Genomic DNA, 24815 nt, shown 5'->3' on the forward strand with positions numbered 1-24815 from the left:
AATTCGAGTTACCTGATATGAAGACTAAACAGTCATCTACATATCGAAACCAATAAAGAATTTCAGGCTTTTTCATAATGTGTGTGGATTCTAAGTGATCCATAAATATATCAGCGAGGAGAGGGGAAAGGCAACTACCCATGGCTAAGCCATCAGGTTGTCTGTAAAATTTACCATTGAAAACAAAAAAGTCTTGAGCTAGACAAGTTTGTAATAATTGAATAATTGAGTTGGTGGTAGACATAGTGATAGAATTTGCTCGTAGAAGGGAGTGGACCAGATTAATAATTTCTTGTTTGGGGACTGAAGTAAAGAGATTGCTAACATCGAATGAAAGCATTGTGATGTTGGGATGAAGATTTATTTGTTGGAGATTGTTGACTAGATGAATGGTATTTTTGACTGAAAAGCGAGGGGTGAAGTTCGTCATATTGTTAATGAGATTCAATATGAATTTTGACAAGATGGAAACTGGAGTGTTTATGAAACTAACGACGGGACGAATGGGAATGCCCTCTTTGTGTATCTTAGGTAAACCATACAGTCTGGGTGTCAATGGGTTGCTAGGTATTTTGTAATATGGAGCATCATGTTCTGAAAGAAATTCTGTGAAAAGTTTATTGGTCGCTCTGATTTTGCTGATGAACTTTTTTGTTGGATCTTCGGGGAGTAGAGTGAAATTATTATCGGAAAGGAATGTAGTGACTTTGTCGTTATATAAACTTTGATCTAGAATGACTAGACAATTACCTTTGTCTGCTTTACTGATTATTAAATTGTGAGATTTAATTTTGTTTTGGATAGACTTGAGGATTTGGAGTTGGTCTTTCTTTTTCTTGTCAGAGAATTGAGGAAAAGAAACATTGAATGAATAATTTTGAGAATTAGAGGGTAGGTTGATGGATAATGAGTTATTGGATGTATTCGATGGAGTATCAGGAATGGAATTATTGAAAGAAGTAGAAGATGATAGAATTTTTTTTTTGAGTTTTTAATTGAAGTTTTTTTATTTAGAGGGACTGAAAGATTCTGGATGATAACATCTAGCTCAATGGAGAGACTCTGAAGGTTCTTTTCAGAAACCTTCCTCGGAATGGAGTATTTGAGACCTAGATTCAATAAGTTAAGTTCATTTTTATCAAATATTACTGAAGATAGATTTTTGAGCCTATGGTGAAATGAAAAATTTAAGAATTTAATGTTGTTCTTGTTACTGTTATTATTTTGTGAATCAGATGTATTACTGATAAGTTTATTGAGTTTAGATTTAAGTTTACTGAATTTAGTAGAGGTTACGCTGTCCATTCTGCCTTGAACATCATTCAGAAGGTTACTTAAGTTATCGAAGCCTATGGATTCAAATAAAAAGTCATATGTTACCTTAAGCTTACAGTTTAAAAAATTAAGCTTTCCATAATGGTTACAAATCTCCTTTTTTAAAATTTTGAGTTGGAAGGTGTTCTTTAAGGTGACTGGAACATTTCCTGGAGTTTTATTTCTACAAAAGGTTGGGAAAACTTTGTAGTTAATACATTGTGAGATGAACCATATATCCAACTTGAAAGTACATCTTTTAGTGACTTTTTGCAGCATGATATTGCCGAATTGAGCATAGATAATTACTTCGCTATGATATTATTTTATTATGTGTTTCCGGCATCGTTTTGAAATTAAAGATTATGTAATGTAATTTCGCAATAATGCACGGTTCATTTTAGTAAAATTACCTATTTTGTCTATTTTACTTGAAAGAGATTTGAGAGTTATAGACCTATTTTGAAAAAAAAAACGAATGTAAAGTTCTGCATAGGATATATTTTTGTAGCTCCTTCAAATTAATAGGTTTCTGTTCGCGCTGATTTATATTTAAATGTTTGAAATTTTTTATCATTTTTTTTTTGTGAACAACATTCTCTCTTTACATGATCTTCTAGACAGGCCGTCGCTACTTCGTCTTATTGTGGATATTGAGAATCTGCGGGCTTGGGCAGAGCAGCCAATCTGCGCCTCTTGGCCTTGGGTTCTTCTAAGTTTTCCAAACTGCGTTCTGTTGTGGATATTGCAACACCCCTTGACGTACTTTGCATTGGTGGCGGGACACATTCTTTATGGCTTCATACTCCAAGGCCGCGACAACAGCGTTCCTAAATATTTGGTACGTCCTCTCCCTAATCGTAATGTCTGTTGGAGGTCTACATCGCTCAGGCCACCAAGGAAGCATTGAATGGTAAATTGGTACAGAAACTCTTCCGAGATCTCGGACCCAGCGCGAATCGTGCCATATTTTCCCCGCTCCGAATTCTTGCACATATTTATTGGAGCCTTGGATACGCATTTTCATTTTTCATTGACTCTGATAAACTTAATTCTAATCTTTGCTACCGTATCTTAGTTCTAAAGCCACTACGATGGTTTCATAGCTCTTTTGTATGTCCTCTGGTATTTTTTTGGAGAATTTCGACTGATTTACCTTAAAGTGCTAATATGAGAGCCGTTGCCGTCTGTTTATTTGTCCATCCATTATTTCGTCTAGCGGCTTTGAATTTTCTTCTGTACACTGGCCAGGAGGTCTCACTGTTAACTGTAGGAGGCTTAATTACTCCGTTGGAAGGGGAGGGAACAAATGACTTCTGGTTTACCTTCAACTCTCAGGTACTTGACCTTTTTAATTTCTAGGCGGATATTTTCAAGACTTCTCGTTAACTCATCATGTCTTTTCTCTATTAGACTTCTTATTATTTTAATTTCTTTGACAATGTCTTCTTTTGTCTCTTCGATTTCCTTTTTTCATATCTTCTTTACTCACTTTTGAGGTCGCTATTTTTGCTATAAGATTCACGAGCAACTCCCTGTCTTCCTAACGACGTCTCTCTTCAGCTTCCTTTTCCTTCTGACGACGTCACTCTTCAGTTTCTTGTCAACATTTTTCTTTTTCTTCTTGCGGTTTTGCGTGAGCCTCCTTTTCTTCTCTTCGACGTTGTACCATTGTGGCAATCATATCTCGAATTTGCTCTATCTTGGTCTCGCTTATTGTTTTGACATGCAAATTCTCTCGAAAATAACTTATTTTCACTTAATTCCAATTCTGACACCGGTTATTACGTTATTCCATGGGTTAAGAGATTAAATAAAGCACGACGTGGTTTATCTAACTTATTTAAGTCAAAACTCACTTAATTACAAATATCATAATTGCGTATGATAGTGATGCGTAGAATCACCAATAATAATTTTAGAGCGGCCTCTGCTGGCTTATATAATAAGAACGAACTGTCTCGAAACAGCTGGCTGGGCGACGGTTGAACCATCGGTAAAGTCCGAAAATTGTCGGTCATATCTTCATCTGAGTTCCGCGAACAGGAGGATTCTCGATTTCTCCAACGCACAGGGGCTCAATCAGTGGACTCACAACAATATTGTTTGTTTAGTCCATCATATACCTTCGATAATTTGTTTTTCCTCTTGTGAGACGTCTATGACGTGGGATATCATGTACTTGTACCATTTGTTATATCCACTTTTATTTTACGAAAAACAGATGAAATGTATAATACAAATCGTCTTACTTCAACTTAATACTTTGTCTTACAATAAAAATCAATTAACAAAATGAGTATAGAATGATATAATAACAGAAATCATCCACACCTTAAAAAAAACAAAATTAGGATACTTTTGACATAGCATGGGTAACATAAAATATTAAGTGCTTTAGCATATTATGCATTAATGGTTAATAGGGCTAACACATCGTCGCAAAAATTTTTTTAGAAAGGCTGTGGAGAAGTCCAAATGGTCCAAGTGGCACGTGCTACAGGAAGACTAAGAAGGACAAAACACGTACTTAATATGATAAATCAAACAATGACAAATATAACTTTGTCATTGTTGATAAATATAATATTGTCTTCATCAACCTAAAATATTAACAATTTTTTTTCTATCCCAAAGCTAAAATGATAAATAAAGATTTATTTTCTTTTTCCCGGTAATATCTCAAAAAAAAACTGCTGAATATCGCAAATCAAAGCACCCACGTAATGTTGTAATCATGATGATTATTCCATTTCACAATTATTACTAAGGTCTTTCTCTATTTCTTACAAGCTTCCATTCTTAAAAATGATCAGATTAGTTCAAAATATACGACTTGAAGTGCAGAATTTTCATTATTTTCAAAGCAACCGCAGTCCCTGTTTTAACACCTTGTATCAAAACATAATCAGTGTTCTGACGTTCAATCCTAGTAGAGGCATAAACTACCCTTTTTGTTGAGAATGTCGGTATTTTCGACGGAGTAAGTACGCAAAATACACCGTTTTAAGAAGTGGCAAAGATTTTAAATCTTATCTTACTATTTTATCGGAGGATTAAGGTTTAATCAAATACAAACGAGTATAGATACGAATTTTGTATTAAAATTTTGTTATGACAATAATTGGAAATTTGTTACAAACATTTTTTGTTGTTGAAAACTATTTTCAAACTAAGCTATTTTCATTATTTTAAAAACTAGATCATTCATATATACATATATATATATATATATATATATATATATATATATATATATATATATATAAATATATATATATATATATATATATATATATATATATATATATATATATATGTATGTATGTATATATGCATCTGAAGATGTTCTAGGAAGGGAAAGTACTTGGGCAAGATTTAATTAATAAAACTGTGCTCGATATCTACCTTTATTTTATCAAAGAATATAAAAGAGTTGAATTTTAATGAAATTAGTAAAGTAAAAGATGAAACATTGGAAAATATACTATAAAAAATTTAAAATGGAACTGAAGACTAACCAAACGAATATAAAACGTGATCATGCATAAGTGTCCTGTTTGTATTGACAAAATTAACGGAAAAACAATATCTACTATAGATTTATCTATACCATTTTTCAAAGTAAAAACGTTGCACGTCACAATTTATATAAAGTGACGTCACTTATATTTATAATTTCCAGAACGTCAACCTTAGAGTTTAAAAATTTTCCTAACACAGCTAATAATACGAAACCCATACGGAACTGCTCGATCTTTCATAGGCGTCAACATGGTATAATAATCAGAAAAATGTAATCATAATCATATTGGGAATTTTAGAATTATATTGATTAAATAACCAAAAACTTTTGTTATTATTATAATATAAATTTTATGAAATAACTCTTTAAGTCTAATATTCCACAACATAATAATTTTAATTAAATAAATTAAACAATTGTACACAACTGATACGGGTTTACTTCAAATTTTAATGACAGTTCAGCGTGTGGCAAAATTTTATAAAGTGTTGCCGCTTTTTTAGAGTAATAATTTTGTTTATGTTTTTATTTCTTACACAATTTGATCATAATATATTATATATTAATAAATTATATTTATAAATACATATTAAATTTAGATTAATAGCTTTAAAAACTAATTATTGTTGTGTATTGTGATTGTGCTTTGCCAAAACAACTAAATAGTCTGTAGAAAGCTGATAAGCTTTCATATAAGATATATTATTTTGAACAGGAAATAATGGCGGGACGTTTTTACTATTAATGCTCTAAAAGAGGTAAGTTCAAAATTTAGAATATATAATTTTGTATTAAAATGTTTTCTTATGTATTTTAGTGTGTTGCAGTAGTCTTAAAACTAAGTGTATTTACTGTTAATATAATAGTTTCACAAATAGTTGACATTTTAAGAATTCCTCACTTACTAACTATTCTGATGTTTGGGCAACGCTGTAGGGTTCTGACGTCGTGAATCTTGAATGACGTGCAAGCATTTTTATATGAAAAATTCTATATATAGGGTTAACCAGAAGAAGCGCGACCGTCAAACATTTCACGAAATTTACATCGGATCTACCGGAAATAACGGAAAAACACGGTGTTGTGAATTCTTTCTACAACACAAGAAGCGAACCAGACGTTGGAACTGGCTACGTATGTAAACTAAGATTAAATAATCCTTCGTCGAAACAATTTCGAACGGTCGAAAGTCGAACTGGTAGTAATAATGCTTGTATTTAATGGCACCTTATTTTACGTTTTACGTAACTATTTATTTTTCTGCTATATGTACAAAGGTAAGGTTTACGTATAGCGCGTGTAAGAACTATCCTACTTTAGGATAGAGTACGTAGTCTGTGAGAAAGTCTTGAATGTGAACTGTTTAGCACTAGGGCCGAGCGCGAAGTCTGAGAGAGGAGTCTTAAATTAACTACTGTCCGGCAGAAGCACCGGGCACGAGTGTGTAACTAGTGTTCGGTACTGGGGCCGATAGAGAAGTTTCTGAACGCCGCTATGATGCAACCTTTTATAGGGAAAAACAATCGCTAATCTTTCAACGGTTGTAACGAATTTTAACGTTTTTTAACGCACTTACATGTCCAAACGGTGGGTTCTAAAAAACCACTTTTTTATACATTATGAAGAAACTGCAAATAATAGAACTAAACGATTTATGGCCCTTTTACGAGTTCTGATAACGAACACATATAGTTGACCCAGTTCTAGGCAGACAAAAAGCTTGTTTTGTAACGAATTAGCGAAGCATCAAAAAACATTTATGACCAGTTGTGGTCAAAATGACAATTTTTTATATTGAGAAGAGAATCGGCGGTAAAATAATATCGAAGTGTGTTAGATATTAAAATAAGCAACCTGTTTTAGCGGGAGTCAACGGAAAGCGGACGAGACAAAAAACTCGTTTTATTTGAGTTGGGATGTATCGAAAATAAATATAATATATATTCGTGTTTTATTAATAATTGTAACAAATAATGAGTGATTATTGGCTGTATGTTAAGACTTTAACACACAGTTTCAATATTTTTCAAAAATCTATCGAATGACATAAAACATGACCAACCACACCCACCCTCTGGGGATGGGGCTGGGGTAACTTTTAAATCTTAAATGGAAACCTTCATTTTATCCCATTTTTTCGAATTGTTGATAGATGGCGCTATAATCGGAAAAATATGATATATCCTGATACCCCAGGAAAATTATGGAAATGGTTTAATATCTTGAGAAATACACTGTTAAATCGAAAACCAAAAAACAGGTGTTTAATATTTTTCAAAAATCTATCGAATGACACCCAGCACAACTCCTCCCCACTACCCACTGATAGTGGGATGGGGGTCAAAAAGTGTATTCAGTAGAGAAAGGTCGCCTAATATTAGGATAGCACCTAATATTGGATAGCTAAATACTTCAAACACTAATGGAAGAAAGGCTCTATCCATGAAAGGCTAGATTATGGTTCAGAACTTAATATACAAGTCGCTGTAGAATCTAAAGAACAACCATCTTGGCATACTTGCAAATTTATTGAACCGCACATCCCTAAATTTTTTGTCTTTACCTATTTTTAGTGCTGAAAATATTTCAAATAAAATAAGAATTATAAATGTTTTTAATTGGTAGTGTAATACATGTTAAAGTTGACATATTTATGTAGTTTTAGTAATGCAATCTTTGCCTGTTTATCTTGGAAAAATTCTAACCTGCAATTTAGAAATGTACCTATTATTGAACATAGAATTTTTCTCTATATTGGATATCTAATATAAAGAACGTTTTTATGTATCTATACTGAAGAACGGTTTTGTTACAAAATGTCCTCTAAAAAAAAAGAATGCAATGGAATAAAGCAAACATGGCCTCTGCAATTTAGGCTATACTGAATAAGTAGCTGGGATATTTGAAAGCGGCGAAAGCATACGATGTACCGAAAGCTACATTAGATAGATACTATAAAAATTAGTTTGCAGACTTCTGATACTATACTGACTTCTGACTCTGTATTTGATTTTCACCGAATACAGCGCCATCTATCACGAATGGAAAAAATTGTTTCGATAAAACTTGTTTACTTTTTCACGTAGAATTCAAATCTGAATAAAAATGGCATTTTCTATTTAAAATTTCAGTTTTCCCACTTCCCATCCCCAGAGGGTGTATAGTGGGAGGGTCGTATTTGGTGTCATTTGATAGATTTTTGAAAAATAATACATAGGTACGTGTTTTTTGGTTTTTCATTTAGAAGTGTATTTCTCGAGATATTAGACTGTTTCCATAATATTTCTAGGGTATCAAGATAAATCGTTTCCAAAGATTTCTATCATCTGTATTTGTAATTAACATTCAATACCTCTTCTTTATTTTGACGTTACTTTAAAGTAAGGTTTTGCGTCTAGGATGATATCCAAGTATATGGCAGAAATTGCGTATTGTACTCGGGCGTCATGATTTCTAACTGATATATGCTAAGTGAAATAGGAAAAAGGACACCCAGTAATACTGAATTTATTATTTTGTAAACATTGTCTCTTAGGGTTCGCTAAATAATTGACAAAAATTTCAGAAAAATATAACCGTCGCGTCGGAAAAAATGTAAAAAATTAATAATGTGTTGGACTGTCTGCATGTAAATGGATCAATTTTCTTCCCATAACGTCTCAGACGTGTTCAATGGGTGGAAGATCGGAGGATCTAGGGTTCCAAAGCAACAAATCGACTTTATTGTTTTCAAAATGGGCCAACGTAATTTGGTTATATGTGGTCGCGCACTATCTTGTTGGTAGAGTCGGTAGGGGAGTGCCTGTATATAAGACCGAATATGTGGGTCCACCATCTACTGGATGTAACGCACGGCGGTCAGATTTCCTGTGATAAACACCAAAAGTGGCCTGCTTCCATAAGCAATAACCATAATGTCAACAGTGTGGAGCACATGCTTTTTAATCGAAAAATAAGGACACGTCTTTTACTACGTCGTCTTTTCACTCTTGGACGGCCATCATGTATGCCCAAATAAAATCTGAATTCATCACTAATACACTGGTATTCCATTCGAGGTCCCAGTTCAGTTCATCTCTGTCCCAAGCTAGTGGATGCCTAGGAGTGAGCGGTAGGACAAGCACAGAGTAGTGTTGTGAATTTATTAATTGTTAAGTCTTTAATTTATAATGTCTTGTTCTTATCTTAATTCATTAAAAAGCACAATAACTGATATTAGTTTATTTATCACTAAATATACATAATTTATTAAAAAGCGAACGTAACATTTTATCGCGAGCGCGTCTTCCGAATTAACTGTTCTCTATTCTCCAAAAAGTCCCGTTATATATTCACTACTGTTAGACGAGAAACGTCTACGGCCTTCTAGACAGAGCGGCGAATTGTTCTCAGAACCGGTATGGTTAAATCGGCTTGTCTCCAGAAGGTTCGAATTGTTGTTTTTATTACAAAGGGGGACCCATCGTGTGTCAGGTAGGCATTACCTAAAAAATACGTGAATGAATGAAAATATTAGTAATAAATATATTTACGGTTTTGGGTCAGAATTTATCGTAACATTGCCCCCCTCTTAAAAGATTGTTCCTCCTGGAACCTTGTCGGGACTGGAACCGGAACGGTATGCTGGTATCGGCAACTGGACCCTCTTTTACAACTTCCAGTTGTATAAAAATGACAAGGGACGGTTTTCTCTCCGCACCAGTAACTATGCGGATTGCAACAGACTAACACCTGGACTTCGGTGTCTTTAAAGATCTCTTCCACCATATTCCGAATAACCCTCCAATCTAATTGGCGGCACTCCAACTTTGGCATGGCTAACTTTTGCACGTCGGACTCCAGTACGTGCTCTCTCAATTGAAGTAAGGCTTCCCATACATCTCGGTAGGTAGGTTGGTCACGGGCAGTGTCTTTTGTTACCAGGTAGAAAAGGTAACGTGATGCATCTTGGAGTTTCAAGGTTTTACCGGGAGCTGGCACCTGGCATTGAAGTTCTGCAACTCGACCAAACTTCCTTCGAAAGACGGATGCCAACCCTGGTGCGCCTTTGATACTGGCCGGGATGGTAAGGGCCAGCGAGTAGTCATCGGGGAGCGCGAGTAGATCTTGTTTTTCTTCAGTGGTAACACCATGTCTTGCTTTACCGGTACCTCGATAGGCACCCATGAATTCCTCAAACGTGAGGTCAGACACATCGTGGACTTGGTTTACTTCCACTTCTTCATCTACGTTGTGGTCACCTTCGAAAGACGCCAACCGGTTATGGTGTACTAGCATCGGCTTTCCCCTCGGAATCTTGCTTATTCGGTAGATGACATCGTTGATTTTCTCCATAATGGGGTATGGACCTTCCCAAAACTGCTGCAATTTGGGAGAACAACCTTTTCGCTTCTTGGGATTATACAGCCATACTTTGTCGTTCTTCTTAAAGCAACCCTTTTCGGCTTGTGTATCGTACTGTTTCTTCATTCATAACGGACCAACTCATGTACATCGTCCATTCTTCTTCGTAATTCGATCACATAATCTTCACCTGCTACATCTTCTCCAGGTTTACATCCAAACTCGAGATCACAAGGTAGTCGCATTTCGCGTCCGAATAGGACTTTGGCTGGTGTCTGGCTTGTTGATTCGTTAACAGCAGATCTGTAGGCCATTGTGAAGAACGGAAGGTATTGGTCCCAGTCTCGCTGATGATCGGACACCATCTTTGTCAAATACTTGCCAACTGTCCTATTCATTCGTTCTACCATACCATCCGATTGCGGATGATACGCGGTAGTTCTTGTTTTCTTCATGCCTAGTCTATCACATATTCCTTGGAATAGATCGCTTTCGAAGTTCCTGCCTTGGTCACTATGTATCTCCAAAGGCACTCCAAATCGGCTGATATATTCTTGGATCAACTTATCTGCAACGGTGGCGGCCTTCTGGTCGGGAAGTGCGTAAATCTCGACCCACTTAGTGAAGTAATCCATTACTACCAGCATGTATTTGCCTCCATTTTCACTTTCTGGAAATGGCCCAGCGATGTCCAAAGCTATTCTTTCAAACGGGCTTCCAACATTATATGGTAAGGCCCGTTACTCGTGGCACAAATAGTACATTTCTTACACCAGTCTTTTACATCGTCGGAACTGTTCATCCAATAAAACCGTTCCCGAATTCGCTGAAGGGTTTTCCTTACACCAAAATGCCCTCCCGATGGACTGTCGTGTAACTGACGAAGTACTTCGGCTATTCTGCTCTTTGGGATCACCAACTGTCTTCTCTTCTCTGAACCGTCATCATTTTCCAGGACTCGTTTGAGCAAGCCATCTTCGATGATAAATGAGTCCCACTGGGCCCAATACGTCTTAACTACTGAGCATAGGTTTGATATTTCCTGCCAAGGTGGTCGACGGTTTTCCTCTTTCCATTTTCGGATTTTCTGTATAACTGGATCTCTCTCTTGTTCTGCCCTTATCTTAGTAGGCGTCCAGTCGTCGTTGACAATCGTCGTTCTTAGCACTGCTGCTTCCTTGGATTCCGTTTTGTTGCAGTGGGAACACTCTGCTGGGCATGGCCTTCTGGAAAGAGAATCAGCGTTTCTGTGGCTAACTCAGGCCCGGTGCTCAATCTTAAAATCGTATTCTTGGAGTCGTTCGATCCACCTGGCTATCTGACCCTCTGGATTCTTAAACTGCATCAACCACTTAAGGGCGCCATGGTCGGTTCGGATTAGAAACTTTCTGCCATAGAGGTATTGATAGAAGTGCTCTACTGATTTAACTACTGCTAGAAGTTCTCTTCTCGTGACGCAATAATTCCGCTCAGGTTTTGAAAGAACTTTACTAAAATATCCGAGGACTCGTTCCTGTCCTCCTTGAATCTGAGACAGCACTCCTCCAATTCCCACATTACTTGCATCCGTATCTAAGATGAACTCTCCTTCTGGCAGTGGATACCCTAAAATTGGTGCTGTTATTAGATGTTTTTTTAAGGTGTCGAAGGCATTTTGGCAGTCTGTATCCCAGCGGTATTCTCTTGCTTCCTCTGTAAGTCGCGTTAATGGCTTAGCGATATCTGCAAACTTCTTAATAAACCTCCGGTAGTAAGTACATAGTCCAAGAAAACTTCTCACTTGATGTTTGTCAGTTGGTTTTGGCCATTCCTTAATGGAATCGATTTTTCTCTTATCCACGGCCACTCCTTCTTTACTGACTATATGACCCAGATAATTGACTTTACCTTGAAATAGCTGGCACTTCTTGGGGTTTAGCATCAATTGGGCAGCTTTAAGTCGATTAAAAACGTTTTCTAAATTCTTCAGATGTTCTTCGAATGTCTCCCCCAAGACGATTATGTCATCTAAATAAACCAGGCATGTTTTCCAAGATAACCCTCTCAACACATTTTCCATAAGCCTCTCAAATGTCGCAGGAGCATTACAGAGTCCAAATGGCATAACGTTGAATTGCCACAATCCAGATCCTGTGGTGAAGGCTGTCTTTTCTTTATCTACTGGGTCCATTTCTACCTGCCAGTATCCAGACTTCAAATCCAAAGTAGAAAACAATTTACTTCCAGCCAATGTGTCCAATGTGTCATCGATCCGAGGCAGAGGATAACTATCTTTCTTGGTAACGTTGTTCAGCAAACTGTAATCCACACAGAACCTCGTCGTTCCGTCTTTCTTCTTAACCAGGACCACCGGAGAGACCCATGGGCTCGTAGAAGGTTCTATCACCCCGTCTTTCTTCATTTCCTGAACAATCGTTTCAGCTTCCTCTCTTTTCGCCTGTGGTAATCGTCGAGCTGTTTGACGAATTGGCTTAGCATTACCAGTATCAATTTTATGCTTAACAACGGTAGTTCTTCCCGTCTTTCCTCCTTTCGGCACGAAAATATCACGATACTGCCGAAGAAATTCCCTTAATTTTCTTTTCTCAATCTGATTTAGAGACTGTCCTGCAACTGCAACCATTTGGTCGAATTTGTCGTTGGAATTATCAGATGTTGTCGCCTGACGGATTATGGATGTCACAGGTACACAAGTTCCTACTTTTGTCTCTTTCTTTATGGTCACTGGGTAGTCATTGACATTGATAAGTCTCACAGGAATTTCTTTAGCCGAAGTCACCAATTCCTTTCCAATTATGATTCCACGACCAACCTCATCGTCGTGGTTCCAAGGCTCCATCATAACAGGTCTCCCTTCGTCCACAATTCCCTGTAGCCGCGCTACTATGATCGTTTCGCTTCTCGCAGGCACGACTGTATCTTCTGTAATGGCTGCTTGCACAGTGTTGTCATTATGTGGATGGAGAAATACCTCCTCGTTGCCAACTTTGATTACCTTGTTCTTAAAATCCAATTGGAATCCATGCATATTCATTACGTCCATTCCTAATATAACATCCTCTTCGATGTCAGCAACTATAACAGTATGGACAAACTTTTCTGCTCCAATTCCCAATTGTACCTGGATTTCTCCATGAATGTTGGCGTTTTCACCTGTAGCGGTCCGAAGTCGCAACCTCGTTGGTAACAGTTTCTTACGGCTGTTTATAACTGTTGGGCGTATAATGGTTCTGGTCGCTCCGGTATCCACCAACAACGTATGCTTTTTACCATTTATTTCTCCATCTACATATACACTATCTTCACGACATTTCAAAGAGGCTATTAGTATAAGAGGGTCTTTGGAAAAGTTCCGGGTCGAAGCTGCTCCCCTAAAGCCGACTCGTTTTGGTTTTCCTGATGGTGAGTTTCTTGATTTTATGGTCTTCGTTTTCTTGCATGTAATAATTTTCATCATATTAACGAGCTGGTCAAGTTTATCTTCATCTCCTTCCTCTTTTACAGTCCTAACTTTACTGTATCCGCCAGAGGCCTGCGTAGCTGACTCGTATTCGAGGGCGGCGGATAAGACATCAACCAGCGTCTTGTGACGAGCTAATCGTAGTGTTCTCTGCATTTCATGATCACGAAGACCATCAATAAACGTTTGAACGGCCAATTTTTCCATCATGTCTTCGGGAGCTGTTGGATAAGCATATCGTACCAATCTGGCAATATCTACCTCATATTCTTGAAGAGCCTCATCTTTCTTCTGTCTACGGTTTTTAAGCTGCGACTGATATACATGCTCCAAATGTTCGTGGCCATATCGCATATTTAACCTCTTCTTCAGTTGTTCGAAATCATCGGTCTCCTATACGGCTATGGTCTGAAGCACATCTAAGGCATCTCCTCTAAGAGCGATAGTCAGGTTTACAGCCTTTTCTTTTTCAGACCATCCATTCGCTCTTGCGGCTGATTCGAACTGTTTCATGTAGTTGTTCCATGATGATTTTCCGTCGAAAGTTGGGACTTTAACATGAATAGAACCTCCACTTCCTTCAAATTTCGGCCGTGTCTCCAACTTACATTTCGTCTCGTCTTCTTTTATCTCCACTGTAATTGGATTGTTTCCTCTCTCTGTTGTCCCTGTTTCCTCCATCTTTCTTTCCATCTCTTTAATCTTTTCTTCGAAGGCCGACATATCGGCAGCAACTTGGTTTTTTAACGAAGACATTCTATCGTCGAGGGCAGACATCTCAGAAGTTACTTTAGAGATTTCCAAAGAGATATTAGCAGAGACTTTGCTTTCCAGCGAAGAAATCTCGTTAGAAACTTTGTCTTCCAAAGAAGCGATGTCGCCGGAAACTTTGTTCTCTAATGATGCGATATCACCAGAAACTTTAGAAATATCGCCAGAAACTTTGTTCTCTAATGATGCGATGTCGCCGGAAACTTTGTTCTCTAATGATGCGATGTCACCAGAAACTTTGGCTACATCACCAGAAACTTTCGAAATCGACGAGAGGACAGCAGCATGCTTGTCTTCAAATATATAAGTTTCCGGATCTAGTCCTTCTTCTAGCAAAGCGTTCTTTAGTCGTTGGACTAACTCAGCCTTTTTTCCGGTAGAAGCTAATTCTCTGTCTTCGAGATGTCTTCTTAAATTAGTCACTGTCAGCTCATAAATCGTCGTCATTTTCACAATTTACAAATATTCACTTGTATTATTATTATAAGTCTAATTTATGTTCGATCTCACTTCTGCCACCATTTGTTGTGAATTTATTAATTGTTAAGTCTTTAATTTATAATGTCTTGTTCTTATCTTAATTCATTAAAAAGCACAATAACTGATATTAGTTTATTTATCACTAAATATACATAATTTATTAAAAAGCGAACGTAACATTTTATCGCGAGCGCGTCTTCCGAATTAACTGTTCTCTATTCTCCAAAAAGTCCCGTTATATATTCACTACTGTTAGACGAGAAACGTCTACGGCCTTCTAGACAGAGCGGCGAATTGTTCTCAGAACCGGTATGGTTAAATCGGCTTGTCTCCAGAAGGTTCGAATTGTTGTTTTTATTACAAAGGGGGACCCATCGTGTGTCAGGTAGGCATTACCTAAAAAATACGTGAATGAATGAAAATATTAGTAATAAATATATTTACGGTTTTGGGTCAGAATTTATCGTAACAGTAGTATGAAAAAAGTTCAAAATTTCTGATCCGGCGATAAATAGTTCGCACTGTAAAAGGTCGCCCCTGTTCTCCAAATCATTGGTCTGCAATTGACTTTGAGTGAAGTGGTCCCGTAGAGACGAAAGCCAAGGCGGCTATCTTGTCGTTCTTCTGGCATGTCATGCCCTGTATTTCTAGATCTTTGTAAGTTCTTTCTAACTTTGATCTTCTTCGACAAAAAACCACCACGTCGTGATACTTTTGTTTACCCTTGTACTCGTAGCTATTTCTCTAAAGGACAAGTCGACCGTACACAAGCTCACTATTCGCCGCTATCAAACTAGCAAAGCTGTTGAAAATTTGCTCGTCTCCTCACTGACCTCTACGTGAACGGAAATAAATGTTATTGGTTTTCGGATGGGTAGGACGAAGGATGATCTTTAATCAATACCCAAAGACCGGGGAGCGGCCGATCAATACTTGGCCTAGGTGAGATGTGGTACGGAAGTAATCGATCAACAATCGATCGCATAAACGGGGAAGGACGGTGGGCCCTGATCAGTACTCAGAGACCGAGATAAAAGTTCTTGTCAGTATCAAAATTTACATACTTACTCAATAGAACCGGATACAAAGAAACAAAATCTTAAGATCCATAGCAGTGAAAATTACGCGATACAAAATAAATGAGAATATAACACTAATTTACTATAGGAATTGAGGACAAATACGTTTGTTTTGACGTTTGGATTACCACTTCGCAAATCGTTTTTAAAATAAATATTAAACAAACTATTTTGTTTTATTACTTGCTAATACAAAAAAATTCTTCTAATTTAATTGTATCTGCCTCATTCAGATTTAATGTCAAAAAAAGATATTGGATATGAGACTCATTTGTATAGAAAATCAACACACGCCAACGGATATTTAAATTACGAATCAAACCAAAACATAGATATTAAAAAAGGAATCGTTAAATCATTATTTGGTATAGACAAAATTACTTGTTCTAACGAGAATGCTTTCTCACAAGAGGAGGCAAACTTGTTAGCATCTGTTTTATTAAAAAATGATTATTAATTTCGTTTAGACTTAAGGGATTTTAAAGAATAATGAACATGGAAAAGAGTCAGATATAACTAGATCGTATAACAGTTACTAGACACTACGAGGAAAATAATAATATCACACATAAAAGTATTATCAGAAAAACTTAAAAGGGTAGGAAATAAATTCAACATTTCAACAACATTCAAAATTATTTTATTTAAAACCAAATCGAACAAAAAAAGACAAAGAATTGTATTTATAAAATACATTGTGAATACAAAAACTTTTATTTAGGTGAGACCATTAAAATGTTAAAACAAGTGAACATCAATCATCTATCAAAAATAGGGAATTTGACAGATCCTCGATATGTAAAGACACATGTCAAAATGAACGTAGAATTAATTTAGTGAAGTTGCTTATGTTAACTCAAACCAACTGCCTCGCAAATTCCTCGGAAGAATATTACTCCAGTCGTCAAAGACGAAAATGTCACTGAACCCTTACGAACGAGCTAAATTTTGATGAAAATGTCAATTTGGGACCCTAAAAATATACAAAAAAGTTTCAAATAAAAAATGCAGCTAAGATAATTTTGAAGAAAAATATTTATTAGCACTTTTTGTGTAAAATGACCTTTAAAACGCATTTTGATTTTTGTCGACAGGACAATCTGTACAAAAGAAATCGAATTTTTACCGTTGAGTTGATACAAATTTTATTTAAAATTGATTTCGCGCGCGAAACTAACATTCAAAATTGCCGTTCGCTACAAGCGTTGTTTCGGTTCATTCTGTATAAAAAATCCTAATAATCATTTTAGTTCAAGATTATCTCAGCTACATTTTTTATTTTTTTATCTCAGCTACTAGAAACATTTTTTTCTAAGGCATACACGCTCTTGGTAAATCGATTTTTTCAGTTGTTTACCCCATACGAAGACGCCTTTTAGAGGAAAGCCGGGGAGTAGAAACTTTTTTGCAACTTTTTGGGGTTCCAAAATTGATATTCTCATCAAAATTCAGCTTGTTCGCATGATTTTTAGAGGTCCAATCTCTGACGACTGGACTATGTAGTAGGACCTCATATCAATATTAAAAGAAGAAATTAATAAAAAGAAAATACAATTAGACGATAAGTACGAATCCTTAAAACTGATAATAGAAGAAAACATAGAGGAAAAAAGATGTCGGTGCCGGAGGCTTTCTAGACTGAAGAATGAAATTCAATGATGATGATGACCGCCAATCTTCGATTAGAACATGGCACTTAAAAAGTTTTTTGTTTTAATTTTAAATATAAATTTATAAAGGTATAACTAAATTTATTAATTCATTTGTGTTTTTACAATATTATATTTAGTATTATTAAAAATTGGCATTTCTATAACAGTAAGGGAAACACAAATATGTATCTACATTTTACACAAACAAATAATTTAATACTGAAAATTGTAGAGAAGATAGTAATGCCCATTTTTCAAATAATCCCAATGACCGTAAGTAGTCGGTTCAATTTTCCTTAAGTGTGCTAATAAGTCATCCTGCTCTCTGCGTCGCCCCTGTTGAAAGTTTCGACTGCACTATTATGCCGTCTAATCTAATTTTCTGTGCAATTTTCTAAGATAGTGTCTTTCCGTCGAAACACACTCAACTTCCATAATTTAAGTTGAGAAAACCAGGATGGCAGAACATCTTTTTGGAAACGGACCAAGTAAATACAATCTCGTAATCTGGATCTTAAGCTTCTATTACTTACGGGTATATACTAACTGAAAGGATTTCTTAGCTTAATAATAAGAGACAGTAAACAGTAAAATATCTATTTATGTAACAGCACAAGAGGAAATCTACAAGGAACGCTACGAATACGCGCAAAAACAAAAAAAAACAGGATACATTATTTATTGAACAGTTTATTATAAAAGAAATAGAAAAGAGAAAAACAATTAAAATTTGAGACTTTTCTATAGAACAACAAAAAAATGATCATCATTATTTTTACCTTTATCCCTATGTGGGATCGGCTTTCATAATTCTTCTTCTTCTTAGCCTTCTATCGTTCATTTTTGGATATAGGCCTCTCCCAATTCCTTCCATTGATCTCTATCCTGAGCAACATACTTCCACTTTGTTCCGGCTATTCTTTTTATGTCGTCTACCCATCTCATCTGTGGTCTTTCTCTTGGTCGTCTACCTCTGTAAGGTCTGCAATCTGGTATTGTGGCGTTCCAACGTTGGTCTTTTTGTCTAGAAGTGGGCGAACTCAAATTGACGATCAGTCCTATTGATGTGCTTCACAGTCATGGAAGATATGGTTGACTATTTCAGATTTTCTGCTAACTTAAATTTTCAAGAAACAGCCCTAGTGTATGGTGTCCCTTGACAGGCACATGTCCAGTAACGATGCCTGTTTTTTATAAGTAACGTAAGATGTTACATATAGTTAAATTTTTATTAAGAAATTCTAACACGATTCACAGCCTATGCAGTTAAATAGGAGCCTATGCGCAGTCTTGTATACTACATAATATTATTTACAACTGAACAACGATATTTTATCTTGTATTTATTAGTCATCATCATCACTGGCTTGACAACCCTTTTTGGGTCTTGGCCTGTTCCAGGTTTCTTCTCCATTCTGATCTGTTTCGTGATTTTTTTCTCCAGTTTTTTATTTTTAAGGTTGTTGTTGTTATATCATTTTCTATTTGTTCTAAGTATCTCAGTTTCGGTCTTCCTCTTGTTCTTTTTCCTACTGGCATCTGTTTGAATATTTTGTTTGGTATTTCGCCTTCTTCCATTCTTTCTACATGTCCTATCCAACGCAACCGTCCTATTTAAATGAATGTTATAATATCCGGATCCTGGTATATTTTGTATAGTTCAGAGTTGTATCGTCTTCGCCATATTCCGTTTTCTTTTGTGCCTTTATATATGTGTGGCAAGATTTTTCTTTCGAAGGTGGCTAACAACGTTTCCTCTCTTTTAGTGAGTGTCCAGTTTTCTGAGCCATATGTGAGTACCGGTCTTATTAGGGTTTTATATATTTGGCATTTTGTCTTTCTTGCGACGTTATCTGATCTTAGGTGTCTAATTAAGCCATGGTAACATTTATTTGCAATAAATATTCGCCTCTTCACTTCCTCCATAACGTTATTATCAGACGTGACTAGGGATCCCAAGTATATAAAGTTTTTTACCCCCTCTATGTTGTATTCTCCTATTGTTATATTTTGTGGCTGCCTTATTTCTGCGTTTTTACTTACCTGCATATATTTTGTTTTGGTCTGATTGATCTTGTATTTATTAGTACTGTCTCAATTTCTGGTTCGACCGCAATTTGGTTGTTTGTGTGCCTATTTTTAAACAGATTTGGTCATTACAACCATGGATATAGTTAAAGAACGTATGAATTTTTTTATTTTGTGTTGCTTTTTTATTTTGGTTATTATTATTTCAATAATAAACAGGCTTTGGTAAATTTTTATCCTAATGATTCATCTGTGTGTTGGTTTTTTTTTAAATTTTGTTGTGACGTACTTTTTTCTATACTTTTTAATTTTTTGAATAAGCCTTTTGCATATGGTATTGTTATCTTCAAATCCCTTCGTATTAGGATGTCTGGATCGTTTTTGGTGTTTTATTGTTTCATTTTTTAAATTTTGTGAAATTCCTTGTTTATAAATGATGGATAATCATTTTTTATTAAGATACTTGTAGAAGGATTTTTCTCATCTAAAAAACAGCAAAAATGTCAAACAGTTCCTGTTGAAGGTTAAGATTATTGATCGAGAAACTACTAGACAGAGCATTTCATTGAACTATCGAAAACAACCCTAAGTTTTTTTGTTAAGGATTCTTCCTTCAATAAACAGTGATGCGGGAGGAAATATTTATTTTCGAATTTTCCATTAGTCAGAGATAGAGGGACTTTTCTAGCATGTTCGAGAACAGGATAGTCACTAATGAAAGAGTTAAATTGAGCGTATATATGTATGTTATTTCATTTTTAAGAACCTATTTTCTAAATTAATAAATTTCTTTAGACCTATTTTAAAAGATTCACCTAATTTTTTCACCTAAGTATTTTCGCAGACAACTGGGAGAATTACTTGAAAGCGACCCGAAGGAAAAATAAGAGTAGTTTTATTAAATATTTGTTTAGCCAATTCCTCATCGGTGGTTAATTTACTAACGTGGGGAACTTCTTCAATTTCGAAAAATTGTTGCATCAATTTGACTAAATTTACTCTTCGGTTTACGACTAAACAAAGAGAAAACATTTAACTGAGAAATAGCCAAGTTTGAACTCCAATGAAAGACATGAGAGGGAAGTGTACGAAAAATAACATAACCTAAGTGGGTATTCTGAAGAATGGGAAGATTTTTTCCTAAACGTATGAATTTATCAGTAAATAATTCGCTATAGATGTCACTAGCTAGAAGCAAATTAATTTTACCCGGAACAGAGTACGAGTGATCTGCAAGAGTGGGATTAGGTGGAAAGAGATCTAAGTTTATTATTTGATTTGACAGTGAGGTGTTGTCGGATATGGTTGATATCTGTAACTCTTTAAAATAAGGAGTGAAATTTAACTTCTCAACCAAATCACAAAAAATGATTGAATGCTGAATCCCATTATATAGGAGTGTCATCTTTGGTATAAACTATCACAAAAGCGGTAGCCAACAATACATCAGTTTTTACTGATAACGCAGAGGGAGAAGTAGCTGTATGAGAATCTGGAGAGTTTTGTAATTCTAAAGGAAGTTTGAACGAACTGGTAGAAGGTTCATTTTGGGTGTGAGCGTTATAATAAGGCTGAGTAGATAAAAGAGCGACACGACTAGAAGAACCTTGAGAATATTTGGGAGTTTGAGCATTGCGATCAATCGAGAAAGACTGCCTATTGGTGTTCCTAGAGGAAGAGAAATTTTCAGAGGCACTATGTAAGATCGACTAATGTCTTACATAAGCGTGAAGAGTTGCAATCTCGAGAGAAATGTTTATTACCCAAACAATTCTAACAAAGTTTCTTAACTTTTACAAAATTAAATCTTTCCTGTAAATAGAGACATTTAAAATCATTACACTGATAAATTTTATGAGCATTACGTACTTTTACAACATATACAACTAGCATCCGAAAAAGAGTTTGTATGCAGGTCAACTGATGAAAACAAGGATGTTTTTAATTGAGTTTTACTAAATTTTTTATCATTATCAGAAACGTTTAATTTTTCTTGTAGGTACATATATCACACTTTTTCTGAAAAAAAAAAATAAAACTGTGAGAAAGTAGGTAAAAAGCCTTTGAACCTATTTTATTCTCAAATGACCTGTGCGGTCATTTGAGACTAATAATATTGAAACTAATAAATAGTAAATGCCAATGTTTTGCGTCGCGAAATTTAATTTTTGTAAAAATATTGCAGTAAATGCCAATGTTCGATGGGGACAGACATATTTTTAGAGCAGGTAGCTATTGTTTAGCTAGAGTTAAAAATTCACGTAATGATTTCGCGTTACTTTTAGTTATGAAGCTTTTAAAGATGAAGCCTTTAACAATTTTTGAATGTGTAAACTAATCACACGCGATTTATTTTTATAGCGATTCTTGAGCGTATCCAAAACGATCCCGAAACTTTCTTCTACAACTTCGATGATGTCAATTAAGTGCATAGGTTCAATTTTTAGTAACAATTTGAGATATATAAATTTTTGCACATTGTTTAGCTCCACATTATTGATTATCAACGTCTCAAAATGTTGATAAAATGCGTTCCATTCAGCGAAGTTTTCTGAAAGTACCTGTATTGTAATTTCCGGCAACCTAACCTTAGCCAGTTGAGGCCAGTAAGAGGAGCACAGTTGACGGAGCAGCGTTTGAGAGTTTGAGCTGAGAGAGTGGGCGTCTAATTTTAAAGTTTCTACCTGATGCTGTAAGCCAGCTAGAGTAGAAAAGTATTTTTTCCATGAACAGCCTGGACGCAACAGACAAGTTGAAGGAGAGTAAATTATGAAGTGTGTTTTGGTGTGGATTTTGGACTGGTGGCGTCATTGGTCCATATTTCTTTAGAACGACGGTGGGCAGGCCACAGATCGATGATGAATAACTTATTTTGCCCTGTATTGGATAATATAGACCATAGGTACAGTCTGTTCTAAAGATTCAAACCAATATTTATGAAAACGAAAAATAAACTAAGTAATATTAATGTAACTCGTTGTTTTTACATTGATTTCAATAGTTTTTAATTATCCGACGAGTTATCTTCACATGATAGTTGATATTTTACCCTTTTGTGGATGTCGAACTACTTTGTCAATATTGCCTCATATACCTAATAAGGTAAGTTCATTTTGTGTACATTCATGTCAAATTAAAATACTTATATTCTATAAATCCTACATACGTTACTAATTTTTTAAAATTTAAATAAGCCTTCCGTAATTTGGTTTCAAATACATACAAAAACATAAATTTGATAAAAATACTTTCTTTAGCACATATACTTAATTTTTTTAAAATTCACTTAACAACGTAAACGACACGCTACTGTGTGTTCAGTAAAAGTTCAGACTGAGTGATATTCTCTAAGTTGCGGCTTCGATTATCTACTGTTCTTTTCTACTGGCCAGCGTTGTCATGTTTTATGAGATACTTTAACAAGTCCGTTATTATATGACTATTTGACTGTATGTGAATTATTAATTATAGAAGTTGACAAAATATCTATAATCATTAATCACAACCTGAAAGCAGTGGTGCCGTAAAAGTCAATTATCATTTCTCAGAATTTAATATCTACAATTTTGGTACTCAACTATAGCAATATTGGAGGATGTACCTAAATCTAAAGAAGGGGTTTAATTTGACACAAACCTGTCCTTGAATGGCAATTATATTCAATTTGGCTAGAACTAGAAATATCGTATAATACGCATTATAAAAAATCCAACCGGAGAAAGAGTATATTTCTTAGTTTTCCAATCGTATCATAAACTCATCAAGAAAATCAACTAAGCGGAAATATTTGTAAACAGTATCGGAAAATAGGCTAAATTTATATTAAGGTTTCAGTTGTCATTTTTATAGTTTATTTCATATTTTGGAAACGTGTTTTTTTATATGAATAAATGAATTTTAATATATTATAATATTTAACAGAATGACAGAGGTAGGTTGTGTTAGGACGGCAATGACAAGAGTTATTTAGTTTTTGGCATGCAAAAAATCGCCGGTATTATTTACTTATGTCAACTGTTTGGTATTACGCAATCAAAATAACAGTTTACAGCCGACTCGGCGTTTACATTCACGTTTTCACTAAAATTATTTTGAGGAATGTATATTTAGGGATCCTTTGTTACCTGGAGAACAAAATAATAGGAAGTAAATCATGTTTAATTGGACAACCTTACATACAAATTGTTAAAAAATAATTTAAAATGATGTATAGAACATAGAACTAGCGAATCGGTGGATCATAAAACCTATTAATTTTGTGTAGTGCCAAACTAGATTCCCCAAAGATTTAAGTAGATATAGGTAATATGTGTCGCGTTGTTCCAAAAATTTTGAATTAGTCATATGATTTATATGTACCAAATCCAAACAATGTATCTATTGCTTAAAATAACCTGCTGCAAATATAGATTATAAATAGGTTATTTATGTCATAAAATAATTAAGATATCTACCACAAGTAGCATTAATTTATCTAAACAAACAAATTGGTTAGTAACTCTGTCATTCATTTTATAGACCACTTGTTTTGTTTTTGTTTTGATTGATCGTAGATTAAGATGACAGCAACCTTAATAAAATATACATACAACCTACAAACAAGCAGTCAATATATAATATACACCTCCGTTAATATTGTTGTTGTTAAACTAAAATCAGAACTTCTAAATCTAGGTGCCAATTTTTCACAGACAAAACTGTAAGTAAAATTAAATTCATGTCAAATGTTTAACAAAAAGGAAGTTCAATGCATCTGTTAAGATGATCACATACGTCGGCATAATTACTTATTGAAAGCAATAAAATAGAACTGCATAAAACTTACCATTCTTCACGGTTTTTGCCTCCGTGCTTGAAGGTTCACTACTATAAACGTCGAATTTTCTACCGTACATAATCAGACACTTATATTTTCACTATAATTGAAGTTAGTCTCACCGAATTATTTTTAACATAATTGTTAATAAATTTTTATAAGTTTTTACTCACACTTCTTCAAAACACGAAGAGCACTACTAATCCAAATCGGCCATTGCTTTATTTGTTTATATTTTATATTACAGATGGCGCATATGGTCTGTCAACTAAAGTCACTGTCGAGTCAAGGTTATGGATGAAAAAGGTTATCTTGTATGAATTAGTGACGACATTAAAGATAATTA

At 35.2% G+C, this 24815-nt stretch overlaps 1 protein-coding gene across 2 annotated transcripts in view; it reads right to left on the reverse strand.

The window, feature by feature from the left end:
• The window catches only part of Eip63E (cyclin dependent kinase Eip63E), a 1081826-nt gene extending 1057128 nt beyond the window's left edge, over nucleotides 1–24698 (reverse strand). Inside the window, exon 1 of one of the 2 annotated variants that reach the window (XM_072534720.1) lies at nucleotides 24479–24698. In XM_072534720.1, coding sequence (XP_072390821.1) covers nucleotides 24479–24548 — 70 coding nt within the window. In that variant the 5' untranslated portion in view covers nucleotides 24549–24698. The remainder of the gene's footprint in view (nucleotides 1–24478) is intronic. The other variant, XM_072534722.1, reaches the window with a different exon arrangement.
• Nucleotides 24699–24815: the final 117 nt, after the last annotated feature.

Source organism: Diabrotica undecimpunctata, chromosome 6 (assembly GCF_040954645.1).
Source record: "Diabrotica undecimpunctata isolate CICGRU chromosome 6, icDiaUnde3, whole genome shotgun sequence".
Taxonomy (NCBI): Eukaryota; Metazoa; Arthropoda; class Insecta; order Coleoptera; family Chrysomelidae; genus Diabrotica; species Diabrotica undecimpunctata.